Source organism: Kogia breviceps, chromosome 14, assembly GCF_026419965.1.
Source record: "Kogia breviceps isolate mKogBre1 chromosome 14, mKogBre1 haplotype 1, whole genome shotgun sequence".
Taxonomy (NCBI): domain Eukaryota; kingdom Metazoa; phylum Chordata; class Mammalia; order Artiodactyla; family Physeteridae; genus Kogia; species Kogia breviceps.
Window position 1 is genome coordinate 22,471,173 of NC_081323.1, and position 15,124 is coordinate 22,486,296.

At 54.3% G+C, this 15,124-nt stretch overlaps 1 protein-coding gene across 1 annotated transcript; it reads right to left on the reverse strand.

Moving 5' to 3' along the window:
• Positions 1-1,395: 1,395 nt before the first annotated feature.
• Positions 1,396-8,935, reverse strand: MYL9 (myosin light chain 9). The gene is made up of 4 exons (XM_059038107.2): positions 8,839-8,935; positions 5,456-5,665; positions 3,081-3,242; positions 1,396-2,187 (listed from the first exon to the last, which is right to left on the reverse strand). Exons 2-4 carry the CDS (start codon positions 5,637-5,639, stop codon positions 2,015-2,017), a joined length of 519 nt encoding a protein of 172 aa, XP_058894090.1. The 5' UTR covers positions 5,640-5,665; positions 8,839-8,935; the 3' UTR covers positions 1,396-2,014.
• Between the last annotated feature and the right edge of the window lie 6,189 nt (positions 8,936-15,124).

The window sequence follows — 15,124 nt, forward strand, 5'->3', positions numbered from 1 at the left end:
AGGGGGAGTAGGCTTGTGACAAAACTGGGGGTTGGGATCGAGGATGTTTGTTCCTGACCGCATGTCCCTGCCTTCTTCCAGGAAGGCCTTTGGTGCCACAGTGGTTCCGCCGAGTGATCTGTGGCCCTGGTGTCAGGCATGCGTGGCCAGTGCTCTGGGAGTCCTGGGAGCTGGCTGCAGGGAGTGGGTGGCCAGGCTCAGCATGGGGTTAGGGCGAGGGTCGCTTGGGGCCCACAGTCTGGGGTCAGGGTCAAGGGTGCGGTGTGGTTGGGACTGAGTCTGGGGAGTGTTTGGGCCTGGTTGGGACTCGTTTGGGGCTGGCTCCATCTAAAGTTGCGATCAGGGACTTGTGGGGCTCAATTTGGAGGCAAGAGGAGGGGTTTCATGGGGCTCTGACCAGGGTGCGGCCGGAAGGGGCCTGGTGCCCCGATAGGAGCAGAGGCCTGTGGGAGGTTAGGCCTCCTGGGCCAGTGCAGGATCCCCTTAGTGCTCAGTGCTCCCTTGGCTCTGATCTCAGACCTTTGTCGTGCACTGTGGCTGGCTGGCTCTGGGTGACTCTTGGGGAAGGCAGCAGGACCAAGCGGGGCCTAGCACCTGCTCCCTGCTGGGGTCACGTGGGATGTGTCCAGCCCTGGCCTGAGCCCCACGGAAGGTCCAGAGGCCAAGGTCCAGCTCTCTTTCTGCCCCAGACCCACTGGGTGACCTCAGGCAGTCCCTGTCCCTCTTGACTCTCTGTTCACATTCAACCATTATTTCCCCTCCTCTTATGCTCCAGGCACCGTGGCCAGTGTCCCCATCGTTCAAAGGTAACGGGGATCCCCGTCCTGCGTGTCTCTTGCACGTGTGGGATGTGAAAAGCTGTGGCTTGCTGTGCTGCCGGTCCTGTGGCTGGACTCGCCCTCCAGCTGTGGCGGGTGCAGCTCAGAACACACCTGGTAGCTGCCTGGAGCTGCCCGCAAGGAATCCATTCATTCTCCTCTCCATCCCTGAGCTAATGGGATGAGCCCTTCTCACCGTTCCCAAAGCCCCTCTGTTCTTCCAGGACCACCTGACTTTCCAGGAGCACTGAGGTGACCCTGGAGATCCAGGCTGTGGTCCTGAACGCTGTGACCTTGACCACTGCCCCCGCAGAGGCCCAGACGCCCAGCTGGGATTTGCTGTGGTCACTCCTGTGGGCCCTCCCCACTCTGGCCTCTCCCTCCCAGGAGGGCTTTTCCCCCCAGCACCTCTGTCTGCTCCCCACTGCTGGTCTGGTCTCAGCTGGGCCTTCCCTGGGCCAGGGGCCAGGTTAGAGAGGATCGGGGCAGCCCTGGGGGGTGGAAGGAGAGGGTGGGGGGGTGTTTGGGGCACAGGGACTCCTTTATTTCACCCCAGTCACAGACACACAGACCCAAGGCGGTGCTCAGCCTTCTATTAGACATTCTGCCTCGCCGAGACAGACCCCCATCCTACATGCATCTTCTGGAGCGCACTCCCGGCGGGGTGGCGTGTGTTCTGGTGGCTGGGCAGGGTGCAGGGGACAGGACTGGCATCTCGTCCTCTGAGAGGGGGCCTGGGTGAGGTTCGCGTGCTTGTGGCAGTGGCTGGGGAAGGGCTTTCATGCCCTGCACAGGGTTGCACGTGCAGGGGTGTCCCAGACCAGGACGCAGGGCCCTGCCCGTGGGGAGCAGCCTGGGAGTGGGTGGGCAACAGCCGAGGCCTGGGCTCTCTTGCGGGGCCTTCCCCTGGTGCCTCCAGGTCCAGCCTCTGGCCCAGCTCCCAAGAAGATGGGGTTTCCTTGGAGGGTCACGGGGAGAACACCCGTCTCACGCTGGCTCTGCCCCTTGCCTGGCACTGCACTCTCTCAGCCCGTTTCCTCCACGGGGAGCTGGGACCCTAACCCCTCAGAGGGAGGATCCTCTGAGAGGGGCCTGTGGGCTCGCGGGTTTGTGGGCAGAGCCGGTGCAGACAGCGTCTGAGGGAGCAGGTGACTGGGACGCGGGCCTGGGCACGGGGGGGGGGGGGCTGGGCTGGCCTAGTCATCTTTGTCCTTGGCGCCGTGTTTGAGGATGCGGGTGAACTCCACGTAGTTGAAGTTGCCTTTCTTATCAATGGGCGCCTCGCGGTACATCTCATCCACCTCCTCATCTGTGAAGCGGTCGCCCATGGTGGTGAGCAGCTCCCGAAGGTGGTCCTCGTGGATGAAACCTGGGGGGCAGGGCCAGGGCCATGAGACGGGGACTCGGGCCAGGACACACCTAACACCCTCTACCCCCTGGGTCCCCCACCAGTCCTTTCAGACCCCGGGGGGGCCAGGAAAAGCCACAGCCCTGGTCTCTGTTCAGTTCAAGGTCACTAGGGCCCATAGGGAAGAGTTCCGCCGTGGGACTGTCGGCGAGGTGTTTCTGCGGGGGACCTGGGGCTGGGGGGGCGGTGCCGGCTGTGTCCTGCTTGAAAAGCGTGAGCCCCAGAGTTCCACTGCCTGAGGTTGAATGCCGATCCCCCCCTTCTTTCTAGCTGTGTGACCTTGGGCAAGTTACTTAACCTCTCTCTGCCTGTTTGATCTGGAAAATGGGGATGAAAATACGCCAGCCTGGTAGGGGACTGTGACGGCAGTCAGGAAAATGTTCGAACATGCTTAGGCCAGTCGTGTGCCTGTGGCCCCTGAGAAACTGCTGAAACAACTACCGCCAGCGTCGCGCTGGCCTGTCCCAGGGAGAAACCAACTGTGAGATAGAAGCCCTTTGGAAGATTTGAGGATGGGGGCTGGTTTCTGTACCTCGTTGGCCAGAGGGCCTGAAATGGTTTGGTGTCTGGAAGGGTAGAAAGCAGAGGCCTAGTGCGTTGGGCCAGCAGATGAACTAGGAAATGGGAAAGCTTGGTGGATGTGGGCTGTTATTCTCCCATTTGGGGGAGAAAACAAGAAAGTAGCATAGCTTTTATAGTTCTGGCAACAGAAATGGGTGATTTCTGTTCTGGCCTTTGGGGGCAAGGGGCCCTGCAGTCCCAGCGCAGGCGGGTCCCCCCAGCATACGCGGGGGTGCCCTGGGGGAAGGGTGCAGGCCCAGCCCTGCCCAGGCCTCCATCCAGAGGTTGCCGACCTGAGGCCTCCTCGTCGAAGCAGGCAAAGGCGTTGCGGATCACGTCCTCGGGGTCCGTGCCGTTCAGCTTCTCCCCAAACATAGTGAGGAACATCGTGAAGTTGATGGGCCCCGGGGCCTCGCTCATCATGCCCTCCAGGTACTCGTCCGTGGGGTTCTTCCCTGTGGTGGGAGGGCCATTTGTGCCTGCTGTCACCTCCCGTCCCCTCCCTCCTCCCTGTCCCCTCCCTTCATGGCCCCACAGACAGGAGACAGTACGTTTTGTAAACTGTAAAGCATCTCTCTGGGATGGCCGGCTCTCTGACTGCTCCCTCCCCACTCTCCTGGCAGGTGGCCTTGACCACTTTCCTCCTCAGGTCTGGGGTCTGGATGTCCGCCATGGGTAATGCTCACTGAAGTATAAGGGCCCCCATCTGCTGACCGCTCACTGCGTCCCGTGCTCCATGTGCCTTATTGCTTTAACTTTCACCACCTGTGAGGTCAGCATTCTTATCCCCCTTCACAGGTGTGGGACCTGAGGCCCAGAGGCTAGGACTTGTCCTTAGTCACACAGTGAGTAAGGAGTAGAGCCAGCATTTGAAGCCAGGCAGCCAGACCCCAGGTCCCAGGCACAGTTTTGAAAGTAGTTAAACCAGTGAGCTTTGGTGCCACACAGGCTAGGGTCTGAGTCCCAGCTCTATGCCTGTTTCCCCTGCCTCTGAGGAGAACTGTGAAGGTGAAGAAGGCAATGGCTGTGAAATGGGCAGAACAATGATTGGCATTGGCCCTATGGATTTGAATCAACTGCTGGTTCAAATCCCAACTCTACCACTTAGTAGCTGTGTGACCTTGGGCAGCTTACTTAACTTCTCTGAGCCTCTGTTTCCTCATTTATAAAGTGGGAATGATCATCACACCTACCTAATAGGATTGCTTTGAGATTTAAGATAATTCCTGCAGAGCTGCTGCTTGTTACTATTTTATTATTTGCTGCTCTTGTTTTTTAACCTGAGGATGATGTTCCTTTTTTTGTTTGTTTTTGGGCATGCTGCTGAGGCATGCAGGATCTGAGTTCCCCGACCAGGCATCCAACCCATGCCCCCTGCAGTGGAATTGTGGAGTCCTAACCTCTGGACTGCCAGGGAATTCCCAGAGGATGATGTTCTTAACCAGAGGCCATGATTGATCTGTGGACTCACTGACATGAGCTGCAAACAGGAGTGAGGATTTTTCTGGGTAGATGCCCAGAACTGTCATCAAGTCTCTGGGGTTGAGGGCCCCGGGCGCAGGCGCTGCCTCATAAACGGAAAGGAGTCTTCGTGTCCCTGTCTCCTCTGAGCCTCACACACTCTGCTCTGTCCCCGTGGGATGGCTGAGGCCTGAAGAGCTGTGACATCCGGACTTACAGCTCCTCCCCTCGCCAGGCCTCAGTCCTCCTGCCTGCCGGTGACCTCCTCGGGGAGGGAGCCTTCAGGTGAGCCTGGCCAGAAGCTGGGAGAGGTGTGGTGCCGAGGGTGGGGGCAGTGTGTGATGTCAGCCCTCCTGCTCCCTCTGCATTGCTTGCCCCTCCCACCAGACACCCCGGGGGTACACACGAGGGCCACAGTCACCATTGCACAGGAGGGGAAACAGGCATAGAGCGGGACTGCCCAGTTGTGAGGGGCAATGCCAGCCAGGGACTGACTCAGGCCTATCTGGCCATAGGCTGCCGCCTCTACTGCCAGAGACCACCCCCTCCCCCAGCCAGTGTCTGGCCCGGATGCTCTCACCTGGATGAAGGGGGCACCAGGAACTTGGGTTGAGGGTGGTTGTCTGTGGCTAGCACAAGGGGAGGGATGTGGAAGCAGAGCCATAGGCTGGGGTGTGGTGTCTGGAGGCCTGGCCTCTGGGCCTCAGTTTCCCCATCTGAGCAATGGTGAGATGCACTAGATTCCTGAGCCCTTTCAGCTCTGATTCTGATTCTGGGGAAATCACTGGAGTCAGCCTCTCAGAGCCTGACACAGGTGACCTCTAAAGAAGTGGGGCACATACCCTGGCCTCCCTTCTAAGGCCTCAGCTTCCCCACTGTACAATGGAAAGTCCATGCAGTTCCAACTTTCTTGTAGTTGCTGATCCCTTTCTTTAAATGAAATGGTACTGGGCAGCCCAATCCACAAATCTGCCTGAGGCAGTCCTGCCCTGGAGTGAGCCTGTCTGGGTTCAAGTCCAGTGGCGAACTGCTCTGTGCCTGTTTCCCTACCTGCTAAATGGAGAAAGTGATGGCAGCTACTCTCCAGGGTGGGTGCCTCATGTCAGTGCACAGGAAGTGTTCCGTAAGGGATGAGCAGCCCCACTGCCTGCTCCGGCTGCAGCCCTTGCTGGGCCCACTTGGACTCCCACACCCCGCCCCTGCTCACCCAGCGAGGCCAGCATGTCATGCAAGTCCTCCTTGTCAATGAAGCCATCTCGGTTCTGGTCAATCATGTTGAAGGCCTCCTTAAACTCCTGGATCTGGGACTGGTCAAACATCGCAAAGACGTTGGATGTGGCCCGCTGTGGCCGCTTCTTGGTGGTCTTGGCCTTGGCCCGTTTACTGGACATCTTGGCTGCGGGCGTGTGGGGCTTTCCTGTAGGCAGTGGGTGTAAGTGGGAGAGCCTGTGACCCCGGGCCAGAGAACCTGCTGGCCTACCCCTGCTCGGCTGTCAGTGCCTGGGCCGGTCTTCGCGCTCCCATAGGCCTGGGGCTCCTGCCACCCAGTTCATCACAAAAGCATACAGCGTTGGCCCTCTGTGATCTGAAGCAACTTCCTCTACCTCTCTGAGTGAGTATACTCATCTGGGAATGGGATAGGAGTGCCCAGCTGAAGGGATTAATTGACTTAGTGCCCAGGAAGCCCCTGGCATGGTGCCCAGCACAGAGGAAGCTATTTTTGCTGTGACTGTTTGGGTAAGACACTTAGGATTGGGTTCGGTGCCAACCATTTCCGTGCTTTATCTCCTTGAAGCCTTAATAGCATTTACACTGTCCACCTCTCTCCGGCTTACAAGGTGGGCTGCCTTGTAAGAGGCTCTGAGGCTCCCTGCCCCCACCAGCGGGAAGGAGCTGGGTCGGCGGCCCTGCATTCCTGACATTCCTCTCCTCCTCCCCATCCCTGCCCTCCCTCCCCTGGAGGTTCTGGAAGGCCAGTGCTCTGGGCAGTCTCCCTTCCCCCCACCTGCCCACACTTGACCAGCCCCTTAGGGTGGGAGGTAGACCTGACTTCGGCCCTGCTCCTTGTTCTCACTCCTCAGTACTTACAGGAGTGTAAAGCTCCCCCCCGCCCCCGCCCCGGCTCAGAGCCCCAGCTTCCTGTCACCCTTGTTTAGACCTGGCCTCCGAGCCTCCAGCCTGTCTCACCCATTGCATACAGACCCAGACACTTCACCTTGAAACCCTTGAGGCTTCCTGCGATCTCATCCCCTCCCCTCCCCCAGCAAGTCCTGGCCCCTCAGCCTGGCATCAAAGGGCCTGTGTGAACCCCTCCTGCCCTGCTCTCTGACTGGCCATGGCATCCCTCATGGCATCTATGTCTGCTCCCCAGACACCCCCCCCCCCCGACTTTCCTTCTTGGTCCTTCCCCCTGGAGTGCCCTTCCTTCTCCAGCCCAGTTCTTCAGGCAGCCCTTGGGGCGCCGTTCCCCCACCCTGGCTTTGACAGTAAAGCACTTAAGGGTCTCTCTCCCTCACAATCAATCAGGGCTGGTGTATGTCCCCCGATTTAAACCTAAGCTCACGGTGGTGCTCACAGATGCTTGTTTAATGAATGAATGACTGTGAAGGCAACTGCAGCCAGTCTGCTGGGCCCACTGTACAGATGGGGAAACTGAGGCCCAGCAAGGGGCTCTTTCCCTGAACCCTTGTCATGGCTAGTGGGGACTGTGCCCCTGAAGACCTAGGGCCACGTGGCCCTCAGCTGGGGCAGTTGTGGGCCTGGCCGAGGCCCCAGGACTGCTGCCCTCCCTCTTTCCTCTGTCCTGAGTCCCTTTGTCGAGGATCTGCAGGTAGCCTGAAGTGCTCCTTGAATCTGTCGCCAGGCCTTTATCTCATGACCGTGTTCAAGCCATTTGCCGTCTTTGGCCTTTGAGATCTTAAACCCTGAGCTGGGACACTGGCCAGCCCCAGCCCTTCCCCAGAGCCACAGCTGCCCATAGTTATAGACTGTCCCACTGGGTCCCACTGGACTGACACACCTGGCCCTCAGGGTTCCTCCTGTGGTTCAGGGTGGGTAGACAAAAGCCTTTCCCACCCTTGACCTGGCGGGAGTGGGATGGTGCTGTCGGCAGGGAGTGCCACCGGGTCCTGTGGTTAGTGCTTCGAGGGGCCCACTCCTTCCCTGAGCCAGGTGTTCTCTGGGAACTTTGACTCATGGCACCCACAGAAGGCAGCCGAGGAGAAGTCCACTGTGCCCAGCAGAGGCTGTGATGGTCACCATCACTGTCACTCCTCCCCTCCCCCTGCCCCTAGGGCAGACATGGCAGGATGAGAGAGGAAGCCACGACCAGAGGCGGGAGTGGCCAAGAGCTCACCCACTGCTCTGATACTAGCTGGGCTCCCCTGCCTCCCTGGCCACCCCATCCCCGCCCTCTTGTGCGGAGGGGCCGTGACAGGGCTTAGGGCCCTGACCTGTACAGTTTGTCCATCCCAGCAGTCTTGGGAAGCAGGGTGGGGAGAGTGGGGCGCCTCTCCCCGTGCAGTTAAAAGAACTGAGGCCCGAGAAGTGGGGTGTCCATGAGAGGAGTAGAGTCCAACTGGAATCCAGGACCCCTGGGCTAGGGGTGGGTCTGGGGGTGGCAAATGGCCTTTCATTGTGGGCGGATAGCTACTGAGGGGCTGAGGACTCTTTGTGACCAGAGGCAGTTTCCAGTCTTGGTTGAGGGACTGGGGTCAGAGACAGGCTGGCCTCTTAGCCCTGGAGCCGTCCCCTCCTCCTCCTGGGGACCCTAGCCACCAGCGATCCGATATGGCGGGTACTTGGCCTGCTGCAACTAGGTGCCACCTCCCCCTTTCCGGTGCCTGAAATCCCATCGTAACAGCAAAGACAAGGCCTGTGTCCCCCGTTACCTCATGGTCCCTATGGCTGGCAGTGCCAGATGCCTTGCTGGTAAACTCAGCTCATCTGAGGCAGAATCTGACCCTTTCCTGAGAGTAGCCAGAGCAGCTGGAGGGCTGGGGAGGAGCGGGGACCAGGTCCTGAAGCCCAGGTCCTTGTCCAGCCGCGGGGCGGGGTGAGCCCGCAGAGGACCCCTGGCGCAACTTCCCCACCCAGCAGGCCCAGGTGGGCAGGTGGCTCAGAGTGGGCAAAGCCCCCGGGCGCGGCACACAGCCTCCGTGTGTGTGGGCGGGGGTTACTCGGTCTCCATCCCTCTCTCCTGCCCCCAGGAGATGGGGGATGGGACCCGGGCGCTCTGGAGGACACACATGGGTCCCCTAGGGCAGGGAACACCGGCAGCCACAACGCCCTCCCGTCCTCCCGGGCATCCCGAGTCCTGGGCTTGGCGCCTCTAACCGCACAGCAAAGGGGCAGGGCCCGGACAGTCTTCCCTGGCCATAGGCCCCCTGGTTCCCAGAGCCGGGAACAGTCTCCCTGCTGCCCAGTCCAGACCCAGCCAGAATCCCCGTCAGACCGAGCAACCTCGCAGCCCCAGCCAGGCCCACGAGCTGTCTCTGCCCAGAGGCCCTCCGACACCTCCCTGCGTCCCCAAGTTCGGGTCGGGGCCGTCACACCGCCCACGCGAGACCACCCGGGCCGCCGGGCTCCCACCTGGTGCGGAGAAGGCGCTGGCTCGGTGCGCGGAGCGGGTGCGGAGCCGGGGCTGGCGGGCCGTCGGTGGGGTCCGGGCTGGGCGCGGCGGGGGCGCGGGGCGGGGCGCGGCACCGGGCCTTACAAGGCAGAAGAATGTGCGGCGGCGGCGGGACGGGGGCGGGGCCGCGGCAGCCCGGCCTTATTTGGCCTCGACCCACGGACCCGGGAGGTGGGGTGTTCCCGGGTGAACCCCCAGGCTGCCAGGGCCTTCCCCATCGTGGACCGGGGAGGTGACGGGGGTGAATAGGGGGCCTGGACTGCCCGGGGAAGGGGGTTTATCTGGGCCGGCCCTTCGTCTCCTGCGAGGCCGGCAGAACATCCAGGGGCCTCTGGTCCTCAGATCCAACCCCCATCTTTCCCCCAAAGGCGCGCTGCCCGGCCCATTCCCGGGGGAGGGCCTCCTTCCACCAGGCCAAGTATGGCTTTTTTCTAGTCCCAGAGAAGAGACTTGTCAGAGGGAACCCACTATCCTCATACAGAGCCAGAAGTCAGCCTCCTGGGGTGTGGGGCACACATGAAAGTTGGGTAGGACCGCACTGGGGACAGCCCACCTCAGCCAAGTCATTCTTCTCTCTAGGTGCCCTCAGTTTCCTCACCTGTAAAATGGGAGTGTGGTGGTGAGAATTCAGTGAAAGAGTGGCCAGAAAGACCCACGTAGACCCTGGGGAGCCAGGGAGAGGAGCAGGGGCTAGCGGACCCCCGGAGCATCCTTGCCAAAGGGGATGCACCCCCTATCCCCCTCTTGTTGGCCTGAGTTGGAGGATGGCGCCTGGAAGGACAGACCCATCCCCTCTGCCATCGGGCATCAGGTCCATCATTTTGACCCGTGAAGGAACACCTTACCCATCAGCCCCTACCTGGACTCCCGCCCTGCCCTCTCTCCCCTTTAATCCAACCCGGACGTTCCCAAAGGAATTTTTTTTTTTTTTTACGGTATGCGGGCCTCGCTGTTGCGGCCTCTCCCGTTGCGGAGCACAGGCTCCGGACGGACGCGCAGGCTCAGCGGCCATGGCTCACAGGCCCAGCCTCTCCGCGGCATGTGGGATCTTCCCGGACCGGGGCACGAACCAGTGTCCCCTGCATCGGCAGGCGGACTCCCAACCACTGCGCCACCAGGGAAGCCCAGTGAGCCTCTGAGGCAGAAGTCCTGTGGGGGGAGCTTGCCCAGGTCACGGTCAAGGAGCAGCAGGAGGTCAGTGTGACTGAGGGGACGGGGGTGGGAGAGGAGATCTGAGAAGCACTAGGGACCTAGCCCGGGGATCCTTGTGGTACCCCAAAACTGGGTTTGCCTCTTGGTGGGTGTCAAGCCAATAGACACGAACAGGCCAAAGATCAGGAGAAGGAAGGATTTATTATTACTTGCAGCCAGTAAGGAGAATCTTACTGGTGATCTTGCCCAAAGCAGTGTTTTCCCTGAACAGCAAAACTGGGGAAGTTTTAAGCTAAGGGTACATGCATATTCATGAAGGGGCTTGAGCAGAGGAGAACTCCGCACGGAAAGGGGGCCAAGGTCCAAGCTTTAGCTGAAGTCAGGAGGGTCAGCATCATCATTCTGGCCTCCACCTGGGGTGGGGGGGTCTCAGTCCCTGCAGAGCGCAAAGACTAGTTATTATGCCTATCCCTTGAGGAGGAACTAGGACTCTGCTTTATCAGTGCACTGTTGTTTGACTGCCTTTTCTCTGTTCCTGCATTCCTTTGTTCTCTTAAGATCATTAATTACTGAGACCTGTTCAAGGGCAAGCATTGTGGTCAGGCTTAGATCACAAAATGACTTAGGCCAAAATGGCTTCTCTTATGTCAAGAAAGCCATGCCTGGTTCTCCTCCTCCAAGGACCCCTTAACTTACCTGCTTACACTCGTAGGCCGCTGTGAGACATCAGAGTTCTGGGCAGAAGGGTGGCATGATCTGGCTTATGTTCTAACTGAATCCCCTTTGGGGCTGGGGAGAGGGAAGCAGGGAGACCAGTGAGGAGCTACTCAACAGGATGAGGTGTCCAGACTAGTGTGGTGGCAGTGGGAGAAGTGATGGGATTCTGGACATATGTTTTTGGCTCGGGAGGGAGGGTGGCCATGCAGCGCGGCTTGTAAGATCTTATTTCCCCGACCAGGGATCAAACCTGGGCCCTCGGCAGTGAAAGCGTGTAGTCTTAACCACTGGATCACCAGGGAATTCCCATCTGGACATATTTTGAAGTTGCATCCAATAGGATTTTTGCATGGATTGGTATGTGTGTGAGAGTCAAGGAAGACTTGAAGAGTCCAAGGGTTCTGGTCTGAGCAGCTGGAAAGAAAGAGCTGCCATTTTCTAAGATGAGTCTCTTATAGAAGGAGCAGGTTTGGTGAGAGATCAGAAGTTCTATTTTGGATATATTAAATTTTAAAAACTTTGAAATAGTTTCAAACTTACAGTAAAGTTATAAGAACTGTACAAAGAGCTCCTATATACCTTTATCCAGATTCTCTAATTGTTAACATTTGGCTTTATTATACTGTCTTCCGTGTGTGTGTGTGTATCCTCCTCCCCAACCATTTGAGAGCAAGTTGCACACATCAAGCCCTTTTACCCCGAAGTACTTCAGTGAGTATCTCCTAAAAAGGAAATTATATTATATATCCATAATACAGTGATTAAAATCAGGAAAAAAATGTTGAAATATAGTTGATATACAGTATTATAAGTTACAGGTGTACAATATATAGTGATTCACAATTTTTAAAGTTTATACTCCACTTCTGGTTACTGTAAAATATTGGCTATGTTCCCCATGTTGTACAATATTATCCTTGTAAACATCAGGAAAATTTTAACATTGATTTAATACTATTTTTATTTAAAGATTTAACTTTTTTTTTTTTTTTTTTTTTTGGCTGTGTTGGGTCTTAGTTGCTGCGCAGGCTTTCTCTAGTTGTGGTGATTGGGGGCTACTCTTCGTCGTGGTGCGTGGGCTTCTCACTAAGGTGGCTTCTCTTGTTGTGGAGCATGGGCTGTGAGCATGTGGGCTTCAGTAGCTGTGGCACGCAGGCTCAGTAGTTGTGGCTTGCGGGCTCTAGAGCGCAGGCTCAGTAGATGTGGCGCACGGGCTTAGTTGCTCCACAGCATGTGGGATCTTCCCGGACCAGGGCTCAAACCCGTGTCCCCTGCATTGGCAGGCAGATTCTTATCCACTGTGCAACCATGGAAGCCCGATTTAATACTATTATCTAATTTACAATCCATATTCAAGTTTTGCCAATTATCCCAATAATGTCCTTTATAAAAAATTTCTTTCTGGTCCAATAGCCAATCCAAGGTTATCATATTTCTTTGATCGCCTTCTGTGTGTGTGTGTGTGTGTGTGTGTGTGTATGGTAAAATAACAAAATTTATCATTTTAACCAATTTTAAGTGTACAGTTCAGTGGCGTTAAGTACATTCACATTGTTGTACAACTATCACTACCATCCATCTCCAGAACTATTGATAAATTCTGTAGCCATTAAATAATAACTCCCTCTTCTTTTCCCTGAGCTGCTAGGTAACCACCATTCTACTTTCTGTCTCTATGAATTTGACTACTCTGGGTCCCTCATATAAGTGGAATCAAACAGTATTTGTCCTTTTGTGACCAGCTTATTTCACTTAGCATAATTTCTTCAAGGTTCATCCATTTTTTAGCATATGTCAGAATTGTTTTCCTTTTTAAGGCTAAATAATATTCCACTGTGTGGAGACACCACATTTTGCTTATCCATTCATCTGTCACCAGACATGTGGTTCTTTCCATCTTTTTGGCTGTTGTGAATAATGCTGCTATTAACATGGGTGTAGTACAAATATCTTTTCATGTCCCTGCTTTTTATTCTTTGGGGGCATATATCCAGAAGCAAAATTGCAGGATTATATGGTAATTCTGTTTTTAATTTTTTTGAGGAACCGCCATACCGTTTTCCACAGAAGCTGTACCATTTTACATTCCCACCAACAGTGCGCAAGGGTTGTAATTTCTCTACATCCTCGCCAACACTTGTTATTTTCTGTTCTTTCTTCCTTCCTCCCTTCCATCCTTCTTTCCTTCCTTTCTTTCTTTTTATTTATTTATTTATTTATTTTATTTTTATTTTTTTTGTGGTACGCAGGCCTCTCACTGTTGTGGCCTCTCCCATTGCGGAGCACAGGCTCCGGACGCGAAGGCTCAGCGGCCATGGCTCACGGGCCCAGCTGCTCCGTGGCACGTGGGATCTTCCCAGACCGGGGCACGAACCCGTGTCCCCTGCATCGGCAGGCGGACTCTCAACCACTGCGCCACCGGGGAAGCCCCTTTCTTTCTTTTTAATAATAGTCATCCTAATGAGAGTGAAGTGATCATTGTGGTTTTGATTTGTATTTCCATAATAACTAATGTTAAGTATCTTTTCATGTGCTTATTGACCATTTGTGTATCTTCTTTGGAGAAATGTCTATTCCAATTCTTTGCCCATTTAAAAAATCAGGCTATTGGACTTCCCTGGTGGTCCAGTGGTTAAGACTCCATGATTCCACTGCAGGGGGCACGGGTTTGATCCCTGGTCAGGGAACTAGGATCCCGCATGCCACATGACATGACCCCCCGCCCCAGAAAAAAATCAGGTTGTTTTTTTGTTGTTGAGTTGTAAGAGGTTTTTTTTTGTATATTCTGGATATTAATCCCTTATCAGATAATATGATTTGCAAAAATTTTCTTCAGTTCTGTGGACTTCTCTGTTTAAAATAATTTTTAAAATTTATGTAATTTTTATATACCATAAAATTCACCCTTTTCAAGTGTACAATTCAGTGGTTTTAGAATACTCACAGAGTTATACAACCATCACCACCATGTAATTCCAGAACATTTTATCATCCCCCAAGAATCAGCATACTCATTAGCAGTCACTCCCCACTTCCCCTTCCCCTCATCCCCTGGCAAACACTAATCTACCTTCTGTCTCCGGATTTGTTTACTCTGGAAATTTAATGTAAATGGAATCATATAATATGTGGTGTTTTGTGCTTGGCTCCTTTCACTTAGCATAATGTTTTCAAGGTCCATCTATGTTATAACATGTATCAGTACTTCATTCTTTTTATTGCTGAATAGTATTCCATTTTATTGCTATACCACATTTTGTTTACATATTTATCAGTTGATTGATATTTGGGTTGTTTCCCCTTTTTGGCTATTATAAATAATGCTACTATGAATATTGGTGTATAAGTTTATGTGTGGATGTATATATTCACTTTTTTGGATATATATCTAAGAGTGGAATTGCTGGGTCATCTGTTAACTCTATGTTTAAACAGTCTGGGGCTTCCAAACTGTTTTCCTCAGTGCTGCGTTGTTTTACGTGACCACCAAAAATGTGTGAGTTTCCAGTTTCTCCACATCCTCACTAACACTAGTCTTCTCATCATCCTATTGGGTGTGAGGTGGTATCTCATTGTGGTTTTGATTAGCATTTCCCTAAAGACTTGTTATCTTGAACACCTCTTCACGTGCTGATTGGACATTTGTATATCTTCTTTGAAGAAATGATTATTCAGATATTTTGCCCATTTTAAAATTTCTTTTTTTTTTTTGCGGTACGCGGGCCTCTCACCGCTGTGGCCTCTCCCGTAGCGGAGCACAGGCTCCAGACGCGCAGGCTCAGCGGCCATGGCTCACGGGCCCAGCCGCTCCGCGGCATGTGGGATCTTCCCGGACCGGGTCACAAACCTGTGTCCCCTGCATCGGCAGGCGGATTCTCAACCACTGCGCCACCAGGGAAGCCCAAAATTTCTTTTTTTGTTGTTGGGTTGCAAAGGTGCTTTGTATCGTCTAGCTATTACACCTTTACCAGGTATATGATTTTCAAATCTTCTCTCCCATTCTGTGGGTTATCTTTTCATTTTTTGGCTTGTTTAAAGAAGCATAAATGTTTTTAACTTTGATGAAGTTTATTTTTTCTTTGGTTTCTTGTGCCTTTTTTTAAATCATATCCATGAAACCATTGCCTAATCCAAGGTTGTAAATATTTATACCTATGTTTTATCCTAAGAGTTTTGTAGTTTTAGCTCTTCAATTTAGGTCTCTAATCCACTTTAAGTTAATTTTGTATAGGGAGTGAGGTAAGGGTCTAACTTGCTTCTTTTGCATGTGGATATCCAGTTGTCGAAGCACCATTTGCTGAAAAGACTATTCTTTCTCCATTGAATTTTCTTGGCTCTCTTGTTGAAAATCAGTTGTCCATAAATGTATGGGTTATT